The 17,406-nt window shown below is 42.5% G+C and overlaps 1 protein-coding gene across 2 annotated transcripts; it reads left to right on the top strand.

Annotated features, from left to right (window-relative positions):
- Nucleotides 1–1,771: 1,771 nt before the first annotated feature.
- NDE1 (nudE neurodevelopment protein 1) lies at nt 1,772–16,551 on the top strand. 2 transcript variants are annotated; one of them, XM_086622087.1, is made up of 9 exons: nt 1,772–1,794; nt 6,494–6,625; nt 7,672–7,825; nt 11,004–11,152; nt 11,498–11,634; nt 12,723–12,902; nt 14,010–14,101; nt 15,132–15,268; nt 16,403–16,551. In XM_086622087.1, exons 2-9 carry the CDS (start codon nt 6,540–6,542, stop codon nt 16,494–16,496), a joined length of 1,029 nt encoding a protein of 342 aa, XP_086478213.1. In that variant the 5' UTR covers nt 1,772–1,794; nt 6,494–6,539; the 3' UTR covers nt 16,497–16,551. The 2 variants fall into 2 exon arrangements, with proteins under 2 accessions (XP_086478213.1, XP_086478214.1); XM_086622088.1 differs by lacking the exon at nt 1,772–1,794 and adding an exon at nt 1,940–1,954.
- Nucleotides 16,552–17,406: the final 855 nt, after the last annotated feature.

Consider the following 17,406-nt stretch of genomic DNA (forward strand, 5'->3'; position numbering starts at 1 on the left):
TTTGAGATGAGAACAATTGGAAATACTCAGGTGTACCCTTGATATCATCTGTGTACTCATGCTATCCTCAAAGATTTGTTCTAAGAGTTAAAGTAAAATGTCCTTTGTCCCAAACTTGTGAACAATATATAAATTTTTCAAGAACTGGGGACATGCTGGGAGGCAGATTGGATAAGGCTTTGAGCAACCTGGTGTAGTGGAGAGCATCCCTGCCCCATGGCAGGGGCGTTGGAACTAGATGATCTTTGAGGTCCCTTCCAGCCCTAATCATTCTATGCTTCTATGCGACGATAGTAAATGGTTTATTTTCTGTAACTTATCTGATAATAAAAACATTCTTGAGTAATGACAGAACCGCAAATTGCTATTAACCTGTTTTTTTAAATACCTAATTTAATTTTCTGTTCATAGTTGTATAATAGTTTGTCTCCATTTACTTCTGCTGAACATCTGACCTCCAAATACAATTATTTTGCTAAACACCTGACCTGCAAGTATAATAGTTTTGCTCACCTTTGTCAGTTAAAGTTACCTTAGCTGTGGATAGGTTACTATTAGTGGGATGTCCTTACAGAAAAGTGTCCATCCTCTTTGTTACAGCCCCAGCCTTGTTCTACAAAGTCTTTGAGAGAGGCACAATACTAATTTAGCCACTGAAGTCTTTTCAGGCTCAGACTCTGCTCCAGGCCTGGTATTGCATCACAGAAGTAAGCGAAACGGGGCTCATGGCCCCTGTGCGTGGGTGCCTGTCATCCCGCAGTTTGTAAAACGTGCCGCAGGGGTGTGAGGTGACACGCGGTGACATATGGCCATATGTATGCGGGCTGGAGTGTATCCACACACAGGTGATAATTTGTGGGTTTGTTTTGACTCGGGAAACAAATGCCAGACACACCTAATGACCAAGTGTTTGTGTACACTGTTGGATAGGAACACCTAGGGCTCTTGAGAAAGACTCTGCATACCTCAGTCCTCTCCATATTGATCCTGCGTGCTGAGGGCACGGCAAGTAATTTGTTGGCTGCACTGAGCTGCAGCTCCGTCCCACTGTCTGCGGGGAACTTGTTCTCCTTGCGGATGCTTGTGGCTCATTTTCTGGAATGGTGACATCATGCTGAGATGTAGATGAGTGCAGGTGTCTGATATTTCATAGCCTTCTTTGTCCTTGCGACACCGGCTTCGGTGACACAGGAGCCTGTTCCTTGGTTGTGAAAAGGAGACTTGAGTCTAAAAACGTTGCACTGGCCTTGAATAGTTATGGTCAGTCTCACTGCTTGCTCTTTCAAGAGAGGCCTTTGGAGTAATAAAAAAATAATAATGTTTGATGTAAAGCTTTTCCTCTTTCAGAACGTTTAAAGGGAAAACATGTATTTAAAATTATAGCACGGTGGCAGACGCTGGTTTATACCGTTAACATCTGGGAAGAGGCAGGGCCTCGTGCCGGCTGAAACGCATAAAACGCAGATAAAAGGGTTTAGCGTGGCTGACGCGTGCCAGGGCTGGGCATGAGCATGCCCAAGGCTCGCAGTCGAGGAGGGGCCGTCGCTCGCCGTGGCGGAGGGTCGGGTCGGGTCGGGTCGGGCCGGGCCGGGCTGCGCGGCAGCGGCCCCAACCCCCGCCCCGGCCCCGGGCGCCTTTTGAAAGTAACGAAAGTTTCCAAACCTTCCAGCAGGCGCGTTCTGGCGCCGCTGATTGGCGGAGGCCCCGCAGCACGTGACCGGCAGCCAATGGGGCGGCCGTGCCGGGCCGGGCCGGGGAGAGCGGCGGCAGGCGGCGCGGGGCTCCGCGGCTGTGGTGAGAGGCTGGGGCTACTCTGCGCTGCCCGGCGGGCGGGCGGCGAGGGCGGGTAGCGCGCCGGGGCTTCCCCCGCTGGTGCAGCGTCCCTGCCGCGTCTAGAGGAGGGAAGGGCGGTTTCGGTGCGGCGCACCCTCCTGGTGTCCCTCGTCCTGCGGTGGTAACCGGGGCAGGGTCGGGGAGGCAAGGGGAGAGCGAGCTGGGACCCTGCCTGTCTGCGGTCTCCCGCTCCCTCCCTCATCCGTCCTTGCGAACCTGGGTCTCCTTCTGCTTCTGGAGTTGCTCTTGCGGTTGCTGGTGGGCAGGAGAGGGGAGCGTGGGAACCGCGCCCGCTGGCTTGGCTCCCTCCCGGCGCCGTGCTCCGAATGGGAATGGGAAGCCCCAGAGCGCTGCCCTCTTGGCTTGCAGCTGGAAGCATCAAGGTCAGGCGTTTCAGGAGAGAAAACGTGGAGTTTCCGTTGAAGTCGCTGGAAAGTCGAAAGCGTTGGAGCTGGACTGGTATCTGAAAAGATGAGGGCTTTGCTGAGTTAAGCCTTTCGGTGGAGCAGATCCTGAGAAGATGATGACTCTTTTCAGTGCTGGCTATGGGATTCTGTAGTAATCCTGGCACTCTGATGACCTCTTCCTTTTCTTTCTCTCTTGTGGTGATTTTCTTTTGTATTGCTTAAACAAAAGAAAATAGGCCCTTATGTTACAGGAAGACCCTTGTAAGGGGATTATTTTAAGAAAATTTAATTTCCATAGGGTAAGAAAGCTACTTTGCAGGAGCAAAAAGGGGTTTTGTTTTGGTTTACAGTTAAGAAAAAATGTCTTATAGGAACTTTGTCATCTCTGACGTGGATAATTTGGCAGTGTTTATGTTACTGTTTTAATCTTAATTTTTGATTACAATATGAATTGCTCTGACTCAGACCATCAAGCATTACGACAAAGATAGGCTGACGTTGTTCACCAAGCTAAAATCTTCTTTTGTTTAAAAAAAAAAAAGTATTCAGTATGCAGGGTTGTTTTGAGTCCTTTTTTCTAGGACTGAAACAGAATCTAAGCTGAGGTCCTCAAGAATTTAGTGAACTCAGACTTTGATTTTCAAGTTGAAACTCCTTCAATGATTTTGTGTGTCGCTTTTCTTAATGTTTGTTTTTTTTCCTTAAGAATTTTGCAATTCTGCTCTCACTTGTATGAAATTGTTTCCTGCAACATTTATGTTGAGGCATTTTTCTCATTGCAGAAGTCCGTTCTCCACCCATGAACACTGCTACTTCCTGTATGATGTAGAGGTTTTGTAATGTCTATGACCAGCACTTGTGCTGCTCGCACGCAGGAAGTCTGGCCAGATGTCTCTTCTGGCTTCATGTGCGCAAAAACAAATCAGGTGCAGCCAGTGGGTGCCTGCTATAGACTCTGACTTTCTCTCCTTGTTTTTTCCACATTTGCCAACGTTTAACAAAACATAGTTAAAACTTTCTTCGCTCCCCTCACCCTCCCCCCTTTTGTAGTGAGCCTAGACAATGAAAAGTTCCTAACTGGTTTAATTAATTACTTTCCAGGCATTTTGTATACTGTCTTTAAGCTGTTAAAAATCAAAGAGAGAAGGCAGCAAGGAGAAAAATGAAAAGTCAAAGCCCTAGCCTTTCTACAGGCAATTTAGAAAAATTTATGTTAATGTTTTGGGTTTTGTTTAAAAAATTTCAGAAAATCAGAAAAGCTTTAATGCTTTGTCTAAAACTTGGAATTTTTATTTTCTGTTTAAGTTTATATCTTGCATCTTTGGTTAGTTTGAAAATCCCTGTGAGTGAAGATGTAGTGCAGGTGTACAGGGAACCTAATAAGTCTTCCTTGTGTGTTGCGGACAAAAAGCATGTGTCTGTGGCATGGTACGGTAGTGAAACAATCTCTGCCATGTTGTGTCATCTCTGTGGAATAAGTATAGGTCCACAGTTCTTCCATATGTTTGCAATTTAACAATTAATTTTAAATTATAAGTACCATTTAGTAATGGTAACTATGAAACAGAGTGCGCTTTTAATGAGTAACATCCTTAGTGGGTTCATAATCTCATGTTTACAAGGACGTACTTAGAAACTGAAGGGGACAGCATCTTTATGCTTCTGTGAAAGTTACCAAGGTTCTGTGGAACTCTTATAATAGGGAAAGTTCTTGTCTATGTGACAATAAAATCTTAAAAAATGCAAATTAGTGCATTCTTTTAGTCCCAAAGTGCAGTGTAAAAACACAAATGAGAGCCAGATATGAGCATATCAAAGCTTTTGAGGCCAAGGAGAGCTGTGTCTTTTGATTCCAGAGGTTTATTTGAAAGCTTTCGGGAGCAAGATGTCTTGCACTCCATTTTTACCTAGTCTGACTTCTTTTTATTGACTGTCTGAACACAGAGACAGATTTATTATAACTCTTGTGTCAGAAGAATTCCTCTTTGGAGATATTTGAAATATATATTAGCATACTGTAGCAAAACCAGGCATACACTTGGTGGAATCTCTGTTCTTGAAGAAATGCAGAAACTTCCTGTTGTCTGAGTGGTGAGAAATAACCATCTAAAGGAAACTCTGGCTTGCTGTTCTCTGGAGTGGTGTGACCACAGAAATGGATGCTGTTCCTTCTTGGTTTCTCACTGCACCTGTATAATTTCTTTGTGTCTGACCCTCCCTCCCTGTCCCTCATCTGTAAAAGAGAAATTTTTTTTTTCCTCATGAGTGTGCTGCAAGGATTGGTGTGTGTGTACACAGTACCATGAGCGTAAGGACATGCTTATTAACATCAAAGACGTTTTCAGCTCACTTAAAAATAATAGAGCGAATGTCATAAACTGTCCTGAGTCAAGAATGTTGATTATGCTTGGTCATGATTTTCTTTTTAATGGGCAAGGGTACTATTTGGGAAGTCGCTCTTCCTTACTCACATTCCTTTACTCTTTTTTCCCCAGTGTGTAATCTGTAAGTACATACAAAGAGCAGCAGCCTTGAGGCTTCTTGCTGGAAGTGTGTCAGCTGCTTACTCTTTGCTCAGTAGTCTCCTGAAAATCGCCTAGGCTGTGAAAAGGACTTGTGCTTTGCAGCGCTGCTTGGATATGTGAGAACTGGGCTTTAGATCGCCAGATTGCTTTGAATACTTGATATTGTTGTCTGTAGTAGAGATAGGAGCTACTTAAGTTTGCTCAGTAGAGTTACTAGATAGATGACTGTTAATCCTGTTTAAACCAAGTGATTTTCTGGAGACTATAAAGTCTCAACACGGGTTATGATGATTTCTTCCATCAAGTTCAATAGATGTGTAGTGGATGCATGTTTTCTTTAGCTATGATGTGCTGCTCAGAAGGTCTACTCCAGGGTTTTCCGAGCATCATAAATAAGAAGAGTAGATAGGACTGATACATAAATGACCTTTGAAGACTTTGGCTATTTTTTTCCTCTTTATTCCATCAGGATTACCTCTAGGAAATGTTTTGCTCAGTAGATCTGGATCTGAAACTTGGTAGAACTGTATTTCCTCAGTCATAAGATTTCAGCAATGCAGTTTTCTGATGACTGCCATTGTTATGAATTATTTAACTCATGTCATAATTATTTAACTTTATTTACGATCCTTGATCTATTTGGGTTTCTATTAAATTGATAAGGTGGAAGCTTCTATTAAATGGAAGCTTTGTCTCACCTGGGGTTGTCCAGGGCATTAGGTTTGCTGTTTCTCCATTGTCAAGACTAACTCATATAAAATGGTGTTTGCTAGTTACCTGTTTATTAGAGCGCATCATGAACATCAGAGGGCATTTATTTAGCTGTGGTGTCTAGATACTTAAGTCTTCAAGCAGAAGTGACCAACTTAAGGTTCTTGATTCCCCTGTGGCTCTTTCATGTGTCATTGCCGTTTGGGACTATGTCCTGTGACTGGGTTTATGATGGCACAGGGACAGCTGGATGGTCTGGATTGCTCACTGGGTTGCTGCAATCTGTCTGCATGCCTAGTCCAGCCAGGTAGTATCCCACTAAAACCTCTGTGGAGCTTTTAATCCTCACTTCCCTGGGAATTTCTAGAGCTCCCTTCTCCCATGGCTCTCTGAGGTATCTAGATATATTGTGGCTCTCAGCCATACACGGACTGTGATATTTCAGGTTTAAAGTCGGGTAGCTCTGTCAATGTTGACCTACGGAGAAATTTTTCATGTATCCAGCGGTTATGTCCATAAAAAGCTTAGGTGTTCCTGGAAATGTTAACACAGGAAATTAGTATCTTGAGTACCTTATCTGTCTCTTTGAAGTTTCTCTTTAATTTCATGATATGAGTCTTTAGGGTTGTTGAAATCGACTTAATAGCACTGTCTTTGGAGACAAAGTTATGTCTGAGATGTCGTCTTTTTCACTCGCGTTCTGTGTGCGTTGGCACGGCTGCAGCTGAAGTTTGAGGTTTGGTGCTTTGTACTCGGAGGGTGGGGAAGGTGCTCACTGCTGGGGATGTGGCATAAGCATGCAGAAGCCTTGGGAGAACTGGGGAAAGGGATCTGATTACTCAGTAGTGATTCTTTCACATTTACGGTATATTCAACAGAGCCCTGTCAAGGCTGGTCTTTAGTTTGGTCTCCAGGCGTGCAGTGACTTCCTGGAAGGAGGAGTGTGCTGCTCTGCAGCCAAAAGTACTGAGGTAACTTACTGCATGAGTTTTGATGCTTGATCTTTTAATTTTCCAGGAGGGGGAAAATATGAAACAGGAGTTTTAAACTTTGAGGACTCATCATGGAAGACTTGGAAGGACATCACTTCAATTCAGTGGAAGAGGAAACCACATACTGGAAAGAGTTGGCTATGAAATACAAGCAGTGGTAAGGCAGTGGTTTCATTCCTCTAAGTTGTTCGATAGTTGTTGTTTCATAACACTGCATGCAGACCTAGATAACACCACATAGCTGAACCACCTTGAATTTACTCCCCTATCTTGAGTGGTAGCAGTGACAATGCTTCTGCATAAACCTCAGCAGCCCAGAGTCCTTTATGTTTATTTGAGCAGTGAATCTATGCTGCTGTGGCACTGCTGGTTTTAGTTCCTGCTCTGGTTTGAGTAGGACTGTGTGTGCTGAGATCGTGCCTCTGACTGCAGTCTGTGGGCAGCCTGGGTAAATGTAACTCACTGCCGAACCTTGTTGGAGGTGTATTATATGGGCCATTCCAGAAAGAGAGATGCTGCTGTTCACTCTTTGTATCCCTATGTGAATCAAGAATGGTTTGACAGCACGTAGGTGGAGGAGGATCCCTGGCAGAGAATGGACATACTTTGCTTTTCCCTGTAGCTCAATGTGTTGCTCTAAATGCAGTAAAGGGTGAAAAATATCCAAGCTTTTTAGATGCTGATATTGGTAGGTCCTTTCTTAGACCAGATATCCAGACCTTTTGGTGCTACTTGTTTAGCTTGCTGCAGGATTATTTTGATAAATTTTTTTAAGAACATCTTTCTGTTCATCTTTCTATCTTCTCACTTTTTATTGCTAATCTAAAATGGCTTTGTTCATATTTTTGAATAAATAATTGGATTGAATAATAGATTAAATATGCAGATGACAGTGAATAACGTACAAGCTAGAAAGACTCCATGTGTCCTCAACATCTATAGTGCAAAGACAAACTTTTGGATTTTTCTGTTTATTTGGGCTTTTTTTATTTGTTGACTGGTTTGCTGTCGGGTGGCTCTACATGCCTGATGGGGAAACATTTGCATACAATCCCTTCCTCCATTTGAATAGGTATGTTGGAGAAGGGCACAGAACCTTTTATGTTAAAAGCCAGAATTTTATTTTTTTTACCTTGAATGTTCACAAGAGATTTTTTTTCTTTGCTCATTTTGATGAGTTCTGTTGCTGGAATTGCTCTCTAGTGCTGAGAATACGCAGGAGGAATTGCGTGAATTCCAAGAAGGAAGTCGAGAGTATGAAGCTGAACTGGAGACTCAACTGCAGCAAACAGAGTCCAGAAACAGAGACCTTCTGTCAGAAAACAATCGTCTGCGAATGGAACTGGAGTCAGTTAAGGTAAGAGTGGATTATGCATACGGTATCTGTACATCCTAAGTGCAAAGGTGAATGAGACAGGCATGTGTAGATTCATTTTGCCTTGGGAACAGGGACCTTCAGCATTACAAAGAAATTGAACAGAAAACTGCAAAAAAAGAAAGTCTTGAAAATTAGGAACTAGCAGTCTGTTGTCTGCTTTGAGGGTGCTGGATACCTTGGTAATGTTCCTGAACCCCCGTTCGCAGATTGTAGCTGTGTATCAGGATAGATTTGAAGTGGGAGAATATTGTTTGCAGTAGAGTGGAGACTAAACATGAACTTAACAGAGCTGCTGTTCTGGTCCTCCTTCCATCTACTTAGTGCTTTTGTTCACAGCGTTCTTGCTGTCTGCATTGTGCAGACACAGATAATATTACAGAATAATCAAAAGATGAACATTCCAGCTGTATTCTTGCATTATGTTAGAAAACTCAGTAGTTTTAAACCTTTTCTACATAGCTGTGTGTTTATTAGCTGGCGTTCCAGATAAGCTGGGAAGCAGCAGCTGGTGGGTAATACACAGAACTGAGAAACATAAAACAATTTTGGTTCTGATTTCGTTACTGAATCTGTACTTGGGGAAAAATAATTTATCCTCTTTAAGCTTGGTTAGCCTTCTGCGAAACTAAGAACCAGGTGAAAAGCATTAACTTCCATAATTATAAAACGTAAGGGATATGAACTTGTTGAGATGGAACTTTTTCCTAGAGTGACTTAAATAATGAAGCTATCTAGAGTATGAAGAGTGATGAATCTGCCTCATTTCAGTCTCAGTAAAGATCCTGCTAGTCCCCTGTGCTGGTTGACAGGTTTAGGAAATACTGATAAGTTTTCTTAAACTTGAAAAAAAAATTGTCACTGAAATTGGTGTGCCTTTTTAAGGTTGGATCTTGTTGGCCTTTTACTTACAAGTGAGGTATAGTCACCCAAGAAACACTACACTGTAGTTTGTAGGGCCAGGTCAATATCTGTGGAAGTAGAGATTAATTTAATTACCCTTCTCCTGGGTGCAATAAAGAACTAATGAGAGTAAAGGTATTTGTATAAGTGATTTTTTACTTATAAGTGATTAATCACCAGATTAATCCAGGTTTGCAATGCCTTTTGTCTGAACTGTTGTCCAAATTACTATCTTAAGGATATACTCTTCCATTTCAGGCAGGTGTCCTGTCCCTCTAGCACCAATTTAGTGATTTCCCAACCCTCTTGCCCTGGCTTTTTGATAGCAAAACCTCCCAAGCGTATTTCATTGTATTTTATTATGTTGCACTGATCTTTGTTGTTCTTGTATTAGCGCCTATAGTGGTATTAAATGCTCTGCATGTTGTATAGATTATTGGTCTACTGTTCCATGTAGCCACATAAACCCATGGAAGCTGATGGGTTTGGGGACAAGGCATAAATTTTACAAAAATAAAACCTGCAATTCATTTAATTGAGGAGAGTGTGGATGTTTTCCTTTCTCTAAAGGAGCTAGAATGAAAGGAGGGGACAATGAACCAGCCAAAGCAATTAAGAATGAAAATAGCAGGAAACAACGTAGAACTTCAAAAAGCAGAGGGTAAATGTGTTTTAGAAAATCTTACATTGTTCTTCACAGTAGATAACTTTATTAAAACATATTCTGCTTGAAACAAACCTTTTAACAATTGGCTATTCATTCAGCCTGAAAACTGCAGTAACAGCCTGCCATGAAGGAACAGAGACTCCATTGATGGCCAGATCAGCTGATAGTTTATTACAATTGGCTAGAAACAAAAACTCAAACCTTGCAGTTCTGGTCTTTTATCTGAATCAATTCAAGAGCAAAGCATTAAACTCATGAAGCGATTGAGCAGCAGCATTAACTGAGCCCATCAAGGGTTGGTGTCTGCATCTAGGTCAACACTAGTGAACTTTGCCAGGCCCACACAGCTTGTGGCTTTGAGATTACGAGCCTAGTGTGTGTACTTGCTCCTCCCTCAGAAACTAGAGTTCACACTACCTAAAAATAAATGGAAAAAATGCTTTGCAGGGTTTGTTTAGAGAGTCCTGAAAAGCTAGTTGGAAGTAATCTGCCTCTTGGAGCTTGTGGGCTCTTAAATTCAGTATGTAACTATGTCTCAGAGATCTGGAATTAGACCAGTGTCACCACACTGTAATCAAACAAGAATTTCTTAATTCAGAATGGGTATCTCTTCCCATCCTCCTTGTCTATGCGTTTCATGTGCTAAAATAGCTGTCTTCAAATTATCAGTCATGCCAGACTACATGCCATGGTTTTCAAATTCCAGTGCCTGGATTTGTTTTCGGTGACTTCAAGTGTGTTGTGTTTAAATTCTGATGGAGAAAGCATTTCAGGAATGCTACTTATACAGCAGGAGTTTCAAAACACTCTCTGGCATGTTGAAGTGATCTGATAGCAAGGTGGTGGAGCATAAAGCGTTGCACTAGAGGGTGTGCTGTGAAGTTTCCACTATCACATGATGTGGAGCTAACGCCACATACAGTGGCAATAGCAGGAGAGAGATACTTGATGTAGAAGCTCAGCCTTCCTCCCTGCCTGTGCCTCTCTTAAATGTACACTTGTGTACATGCTGTAAAGAGAGGCATAGTTTGTTTTAGGTTCACATCCAAAGCATAACTGCACCTGAAATGTTTTGTGATCTAACACTCTGAACTGCTTTTAGGCTAATAAAACCACAGGGGCAGTGGAGAATCCTGCTAGTTCCACAGCAGTACGTAACAGCGTCATGCTTGGATATATTGTTTTCCTTCGTTATTTAGGCTCCAAAATACTGCTTCAGTTTTTATCTGAGTTGAAAATAGGTGGCTTCTCTTGCATCCTGCTTTGTGTGTTGCTAAAGCTCTTGGGGCTTGGAAATTATGCTGGGTGTCACTGTCTGGGAGAGCAAGGAACTGCCCTGTGCTGTGGAGGTCGAGAACTGTTCCCCAGCACCGTTGTTTGATAAGGAGCAACAGGAAGAGCTCTTGTCTGCTGGCAGCCCAGAAGTATGTGAGCAACTGGCTTTGGTGGCATTTTACCATGTGTAAGGGGATGTTTCTGAAAAAACTTCACAGTGTCTTCCTTTGCCTTTAACGGGGCTCAGACAGTGCCACACAAAGAGAACATGTGTTGCTCAGTCCCTGACATGCTGTTTGATTTGCCTTTGATTAGGAAAAGATTGAAATGCAGCATTCAGAAGGATACAGGCAAATCTCTGCACTGGAAGATGACTTGGCACAGACAAAAGCTATTAAAGATCAGCTTCAGAAATACATTCGAGAACTCGAGCAAGCAAATGATGACTTGGAAAGAGCAAAAAGGTGCCCTACCTTCTGTGTTTTCTGTTTCTACCTCTATTCTATCCTATGAGCATGGTGTTACTGAGCTGTTTGTGATGCTGTGCTCGTTAGCGCTGCTGTTCTGAACTAATCGCTTAGGTGATGATTGTGGTGAAGAGGTTTGGGGCACACTGGGAAATGTGATAATATTTTTTTTTTTTTCCCTTCCACTCCCCCACTGCCCTTTTTCATATCTTGCAATCTAAAATAAAAATAATAATAAAACAAAGCAAACCAAACAAAATGGCAATGTTATTCCTTTTGTTGAGAGAGTTCTTCTATGTGCCTGAAGGATCTGGTAGTGACATCTTGTGCACTATCTTTCAGAGCCACTATAATGTCTCTGGAGGATTTTGAACAGCGTTTAAACCAAGCTATTGAAAGAAATGCCTTTCTGGAGAGTGAGCTGGATGAGAAGGAAAACCTTCTGGAGTCTGTGCAGCGCCTGAAAGATGAAGCTAGAGGTTAGACAGAAAATACTTGTATCTTTCCCTTTCTCCCCTCCTGGCTTGTAGCTGTTCCTTCCCCTCCATATATCTTAGAGCTTGGCTTTTAAGTTTGCATCTTTTAATTCTGTTATCTGAAATGTATAAGCAAATGAGGAATCTTTGAGACTGTTCTCCCCCACTCCTTGAACTCCTGACCTTGTTCCAGAGCAGCTCACAGAAGCAAAAGTCTGTTCCAGCCTTTTCCTAATCTCTAGTGATGCTTCAGGGCCTTACAGGGGGTTAAGAAGCCATTCCAGCTGGGGCATGTGCTGCTCTGGCTTCCTGTAACCCATGAAGGTCAGCTTTAGTAACCATTAACCTCATTGATTCATGGTCTGTGAAAAGGGGAGTCAATGAAACACTAATGGGGTAGTAAAACAGGAGGGCTGTGACTGTCTTCTAGTTACCTTTGAATAGCCTCACCTGCTAGCCTCTTGGCGTCTGTCAGTAAGGCTGAGTGAGAAGAGAGAGACCATGGAGCTGAAAAAACACCTTCTGTCTTCAGATATGCTCAGATTCTGTGTCCTTGAGTGGTTTCCGTAAGCTGCAGCCAGGCTGTGGGACAGAAGTGCTGTATCTCGTGGCTAGATAATGATATGGCTTCCACCTGGCCTCAGCTCAGATTTCCTTCATGTGGAAACCAGGGTAGAAGAGAAAAGGGTACAATAGGCAGGATCTCAACCTGGCAGGGAGCTGGAATGCATCCAAGGTGTGCCAAGCTGCCTAGCCTCAGCCTCGATGTGCCTCTGCTTACCAGCCTGTAACATTTGGAAAGGAGTTAATTCCATGCCTCAAAGGGAGCCTTCTGAAAGGGTATGAAAATTAAAGCCAGATAATAGCAACTGAACTAATAATACAAAAACACCTTGAGCCACAATCCTGGAAAAGCCTTTAGTGATCGTCCAGATTTTGAACATGTGCCTGGAGTAGTCTTTACAAGAATAAGTGACTTTACTTCACCTCCACGAGGGGAACAATCTTTTGAGAAAAACAAACTTTCTCACCTGTTTTTATCTGGATGGATACGTACTCCAAAGGCTTGCTTTGTGTTGCTTCCTTCGTAGATCTACGACAAGAGCTTGCAGTGCAGCAGAAACAAGAGAAACCCAAAACACCGATGCGGACTACCCTGGAAACAGAAAGAACAGACACTGCAGTTCAAGCGTCCTTGTCTGTGCCTTCAACTCCCTCGGTGCACCGGGCACCCAACATCAACATATTCACCCCTGCAACATTTAGGAGAGGTGACTGACAGGGAACCAGCACAGAAATACTATTTGGTGCTCTTGTTTTTACTATAGTTTCTGGCTAAAGGAGGGATGACGAAAAGGGAGCAGAGTTGAGCATTCCAGTTAAATACACCTAAATCCAGCAACCATGATCTTGGTATTCATAGACTGGGATATTTTTTTTTATTTATTCTTAGGCTGTTCATTTCCATTTGACTTGAACTGTCCAGTGATTATAATTGTGAGGGACAAGTTGAGCTGTTGGGACTTCACTATTAGTTCACAACTGTCCCAGAGATATTGGGATAACTTGGAGAAAGGATTTTAAAAGCTTCAGTGTGATCTTTAATGTCACACTCCTGTTGCTTGAATTGGCTTCTTTGTGAGAGTAGGTGCCCTTTGAGAGACGCTTTCTTTTTACTCTGGAAGAGCAGGGCATGGACAAGTCATCCTAGCTCTAGTCTGTAGTGAATGACTATATCTCTGCTTTCATGTCAGTAATATCTATTACTTATTCTTTTATAAGCATTGATTATTTCAAACCTCTAACGCTAACTCTCGCATCTTCTTATTACTTAAAAAGCCAGAAATTTGTGTAACTGTGTTCATGTGTAGGCATAAATGCAGGGAGTTGTACTGTCACATTCTGATTATTTGGTATTATACCTCCGAGCCCTAACAAAGTTTGATTGTGGGCTTCAGTATACTTAAGCTAAAATTGTCTTGTGCGGAGGAATTTATGCTTCTGTAAAAGTGAGAAGATTTGGAGATTTGTAGTAAAATGAGATATGATTGTCCTCTGTGAGGACACATCCCTCTGGTCCCACTGTAGCAACAGACATGCAGAGCAGACTGGTAGGACAGATCTCTAGAAATCAAAGCCACAGCATGCCTAGAGACTTTAGCTTAGGACAGTCGAACTTGAGCTGTCTCAGGGAGACAGTGCTTCATATTCCTAATGGATATGAAATATCTGGAGGTGAGATACAAAAAGGTGAAGATACTGATGTTTCCTCTGCTCTGTATGTCAGGCTGTCTTCTGACTTCCAGTGTCAAAGTTTGTTTGGGTTTTTGTTTGTTTTGTTAAATGAGTAATGTATCCTTCTTTAACCTGCCTTGCAGGTCTTGAGGACAGTTACGGTGCAACCCCTCTCACACCTGCTGCAAGAATATCTGCACTGAACATCGTGGGAGACTTGCTGCGAAAAGTGGGGGTAAGTGATTACCTGCTAGCCCAGGCTCTTGGAAAGGTAGAGCTGTCTGAAACTGTAGCCAGCACTATTTGTGCTGCTGCTCAGAGGAGACTGGAAGGAGTATCTTGCCCTCAGATTAGGTAAGCATGGCCTTGAAATTTGGTCTGGACTTTGTACGTTTCTGACCAACCCCCAGATAAAGATGGACCCTGCTATGCTTTTCTAACATCTTATCCACATGAGGATAGATCTTCCTCTACAAATTTCTGAAAGCATATGTGCAGAAGGAATAAATGGGCCTGAGTAAATTAAGAAGGGATCTGCTCCCATGAAAGACAGAGAAGAAAGCAGGCTGGTGCCTGCTGTCCAGAGAGCTTCTGGTGAAGTTTGCCTTAAGAGTCCAGTAATCTTCTGAGTGAGGTCTAATGTCATGTTAAGCTGTAGTTTAACATTTAAGGTAGTATTGATGCTGGAAAAGTTATCCCATGACTTCCTTCTGTTTTCTCCCTTATGCTCCAGTGCTGTGTTGGCACAAGCATTTGTGTGACTTTTTGATGGGCTGAGCTGCAGAACTGATACAGCTGAAGAGTAACCCAGCAACAAAGGTGGATGATCTAGGATGGGAATGTGTGGTGGCAAATAGGGTATCTGTGGCTCAGTTCCCTCCGGTGTACCACCTAGTACGTACAATCTAATAGGTGTCTAGGTAAGCAGATAGCTCAAGTGAACACTTAGGAATCTAAGAAGTGATGCCTGTAAAATGTCAAAATCTCCTTAAGGAAGCTGAAGATTTTGTGTTCCTGTTGGTGAACAGCATCAACTCATTAACCTCCCCTACAAAAACAGATATTCAACTTTAGAGAGTTGACTGGCTTCCTCTCTTCAGAAATTTGGAGCTCATGTGGCACTGGGGTCTAGCAGGTACCTCTACTAGACAACTCATCCTGAAAGGAACCCCAGACACTATTAATTCTATTTTGGTATGCCACAATGCCATCTTGTGAAAGATAAGGGTAATATCTGACATTAGCCTCATCTGGGTTTACATTAGGCTTTGGAGTCCAAACTTGCATCTTGCCGAAACTTTGTGTATGACCAGTCTCCAAACAGAGCCACGGTGTCCATGTGCATGAACAGAGATGTTCTTGAAACACGCCTGAGTCCTCATCAGCCTCTGTGTGATACAGGGTAAGTGCTGTTCTCTGCTGTTGTGTCTTAGTGAGAACTGTTGGTGTTGGAACTTAGTGACTGGTACTGTTCTATTTAGTATTAAGTCTTCATTTTGGTAGAGACAGACTTGTTTTCAAAAGATATGAAGTTTAATTTTTCAGGATTATGATTTGAATGTTTCAGATCAGTTTAAAATTTGGAATCACTAACTGCTGAAATTTGAAGACTAGCTGGAATCAAGTTTTGAAAACCACAAATTCAAAGCAAATGTAATATATGTATTACATTATAAACTCAGTGTTTAAATGGGACAAAGTACAACAGAAGAGCTCTTGCCTCAATTTGTTTTATGCTTTATGTTCTTGTGCAAGTGATGTCTCAGGAATATTATGGCATGTAGGGACTTCACTTATCACAGTTAAGATCCTCATTTATGGGAGAACTGGAAAAAAGGCAAATAATGGGTTCACTCAGACTGCTTTATAGTTGCTAAGATGTGTTTCCATGGAGGAGCTGACAGGAAGTTAACTGACTCAATTCATAAATTTATCTGAATGCTTGAGCTGGTTGTCTGTCTTTAAACAAATGAAGAAAAATCGGTAAGGTTATTGCAAATTGCAGTTCAATGTCTGCTTAAGCCCTGTCAATCCTGTACTGCACACTTTTTAGATTCTTTGTAAATTAAGTGCCTATGGTACAGTTTGTTCCAGCTTCATTATTCAGCTAGAACCTTGCGCTGGGAATACTGGTTTGTCCTGTTACCCAGTGCCCAAAGTTGTTGTGTGGAAGGAGCACTCCGCATTGTACTTGCTATCCAGCCTGGGGAGAACCCTCATGAAAGCCCCTACAAGAAAGCCCCAAGGACCAGATGTTTACATATTCATGCAGCTGATTATACATCTACTGCTGTAATGGTAGAACTGAAATTCCAACGCGTGTGAGAAGCTATCTTTTACTACTCAGAGGGAAACAGAGCCCTGTGTCACAGTGGAAACTCAACCCAATTAAGTAACGGACTCACTTAGTGCTCAGAGTGGTATTCTTTTATCTGTTGATTTTTCAAGCTGAGCGGTGTACTCTGGAAGTGACCAGTTACTCTGAAGATGGTAAAACTGAGCAAGAAATGCACTAACTTCTATTTTGTATTTGCAGGTTAGTGAAACGCCTGGAGTTTGGAACACGGCCTTCAAGTATTCCAGGACCAATGAGCCATCCCTCACCAAGTGTTGTCAAGATGCTGCTATGAAAAGCCTGACTGGCTTTGGAAGAGGAAAAAAAAATAAATACATTTTAAACTTTAATCTTAAAGAGAGTATCAATGAGCAGTCAGGCAGCAGTCTCGGAGTACGTGAGAACTGACAAGAAGCTGCAATTGGCAATGGCCTCCTGTGGCCTTGCCCGGTCTGGTCTCCCAGCTGAGTTCTGTGGGTAGTGTGATAAAGCAATGCTGCCTACCCATGCAGGGCTTAGAATTGCTTCCTGCATCAGTTGCTGTAAAAGTTGCTTTTTCTGACACCGCCAGTCAAAGCCATTGTCCCTCTACCTGCAACACAGACAGTATTCCCTATGCAGCTCCTTGAGGTTTGACTTTTGGTGCTAATACATCACCATGGTGTTCTGGCTTAAATTCTGGTTGTGCTGGCTTTCTGTCATGGGTGTTGTGTGCTGCAGTCACCTGAATTAGGGGAGTGTTTTTGTGTGGACAAGGGTGTGTTTCTGTGGGGAAGCTGCTCAGCTCTTTGTGGGATGTTTGCTGGTCAGAATCTTGTTACACAAGAACTTTCCTCTATAGTGGTGAGATGGTTTTGTAAGCAATGATTTGCCATTAAGAACAGGTCATGGTTAAAGGTGAGGAATGTGTAGTGCTTAGAGTACTCAGGAGATGTCAGAGCTAACAGCAAGGTAGGAGACTTGCGACTGACGTAGCATGCTGGACGTCTTTTTCTGCCATGTTGTGGCCTGTAAAGCCTGGCTGTTGTAGGAAGCAAGAGACCTGATTAAATTCCTAATTCTAACATCTTAATAAGTGTGTTTTACTGCTTTCCAAACCTCCCTTTATTAATGTGCCTTGGATACTAGTGATTTTTTCTTAGGTTTTTGTATTATTTTTTTTTCTTATGAGAATATATGCTTTCAGCTGTTACTAATGTAGAAAT

This window comes from Tauraco erythrolophus, chromosome 17 (assembly GCF_009769465.1).
Source record: "Tauraco erythrolophus isolate bTauEry1 chromosome 17, bTauEry1.pri, whole genome shotgun sequence".
NCBI classification, from domain to species: Eukaryota; Metazoa; Chordata; class Aves; order Musophagiformes; family Musophagidae; genus Tauraco; species Tauraco erythrolophus.

Excerpts from the sequence above, each read along its gene's own strand:
- NDE1 (XM_086622087.1), top strand. The coding sequence starts at position 6,540 with ATGGAAGACTTGGAAGGACATCACTTCAATTCAGTGGAAGAGGAAACC. Across the intron at positions 6,626-7,671 it reads GCTATGAAATACAAGCAGTG|TGCTGAGAATACGCAGGAGG; the intron begins GTAAGGCAGTGG and ends ATTGCTCTCTAG. Across the intron at positions 12,903-14,009 it reads CCCTGCAACATTTAGGAGAG|GTCTTGAGGACAGTTACGGT; the intron begins GTGACTGACAGG and ends CCTGCCTTGCAG.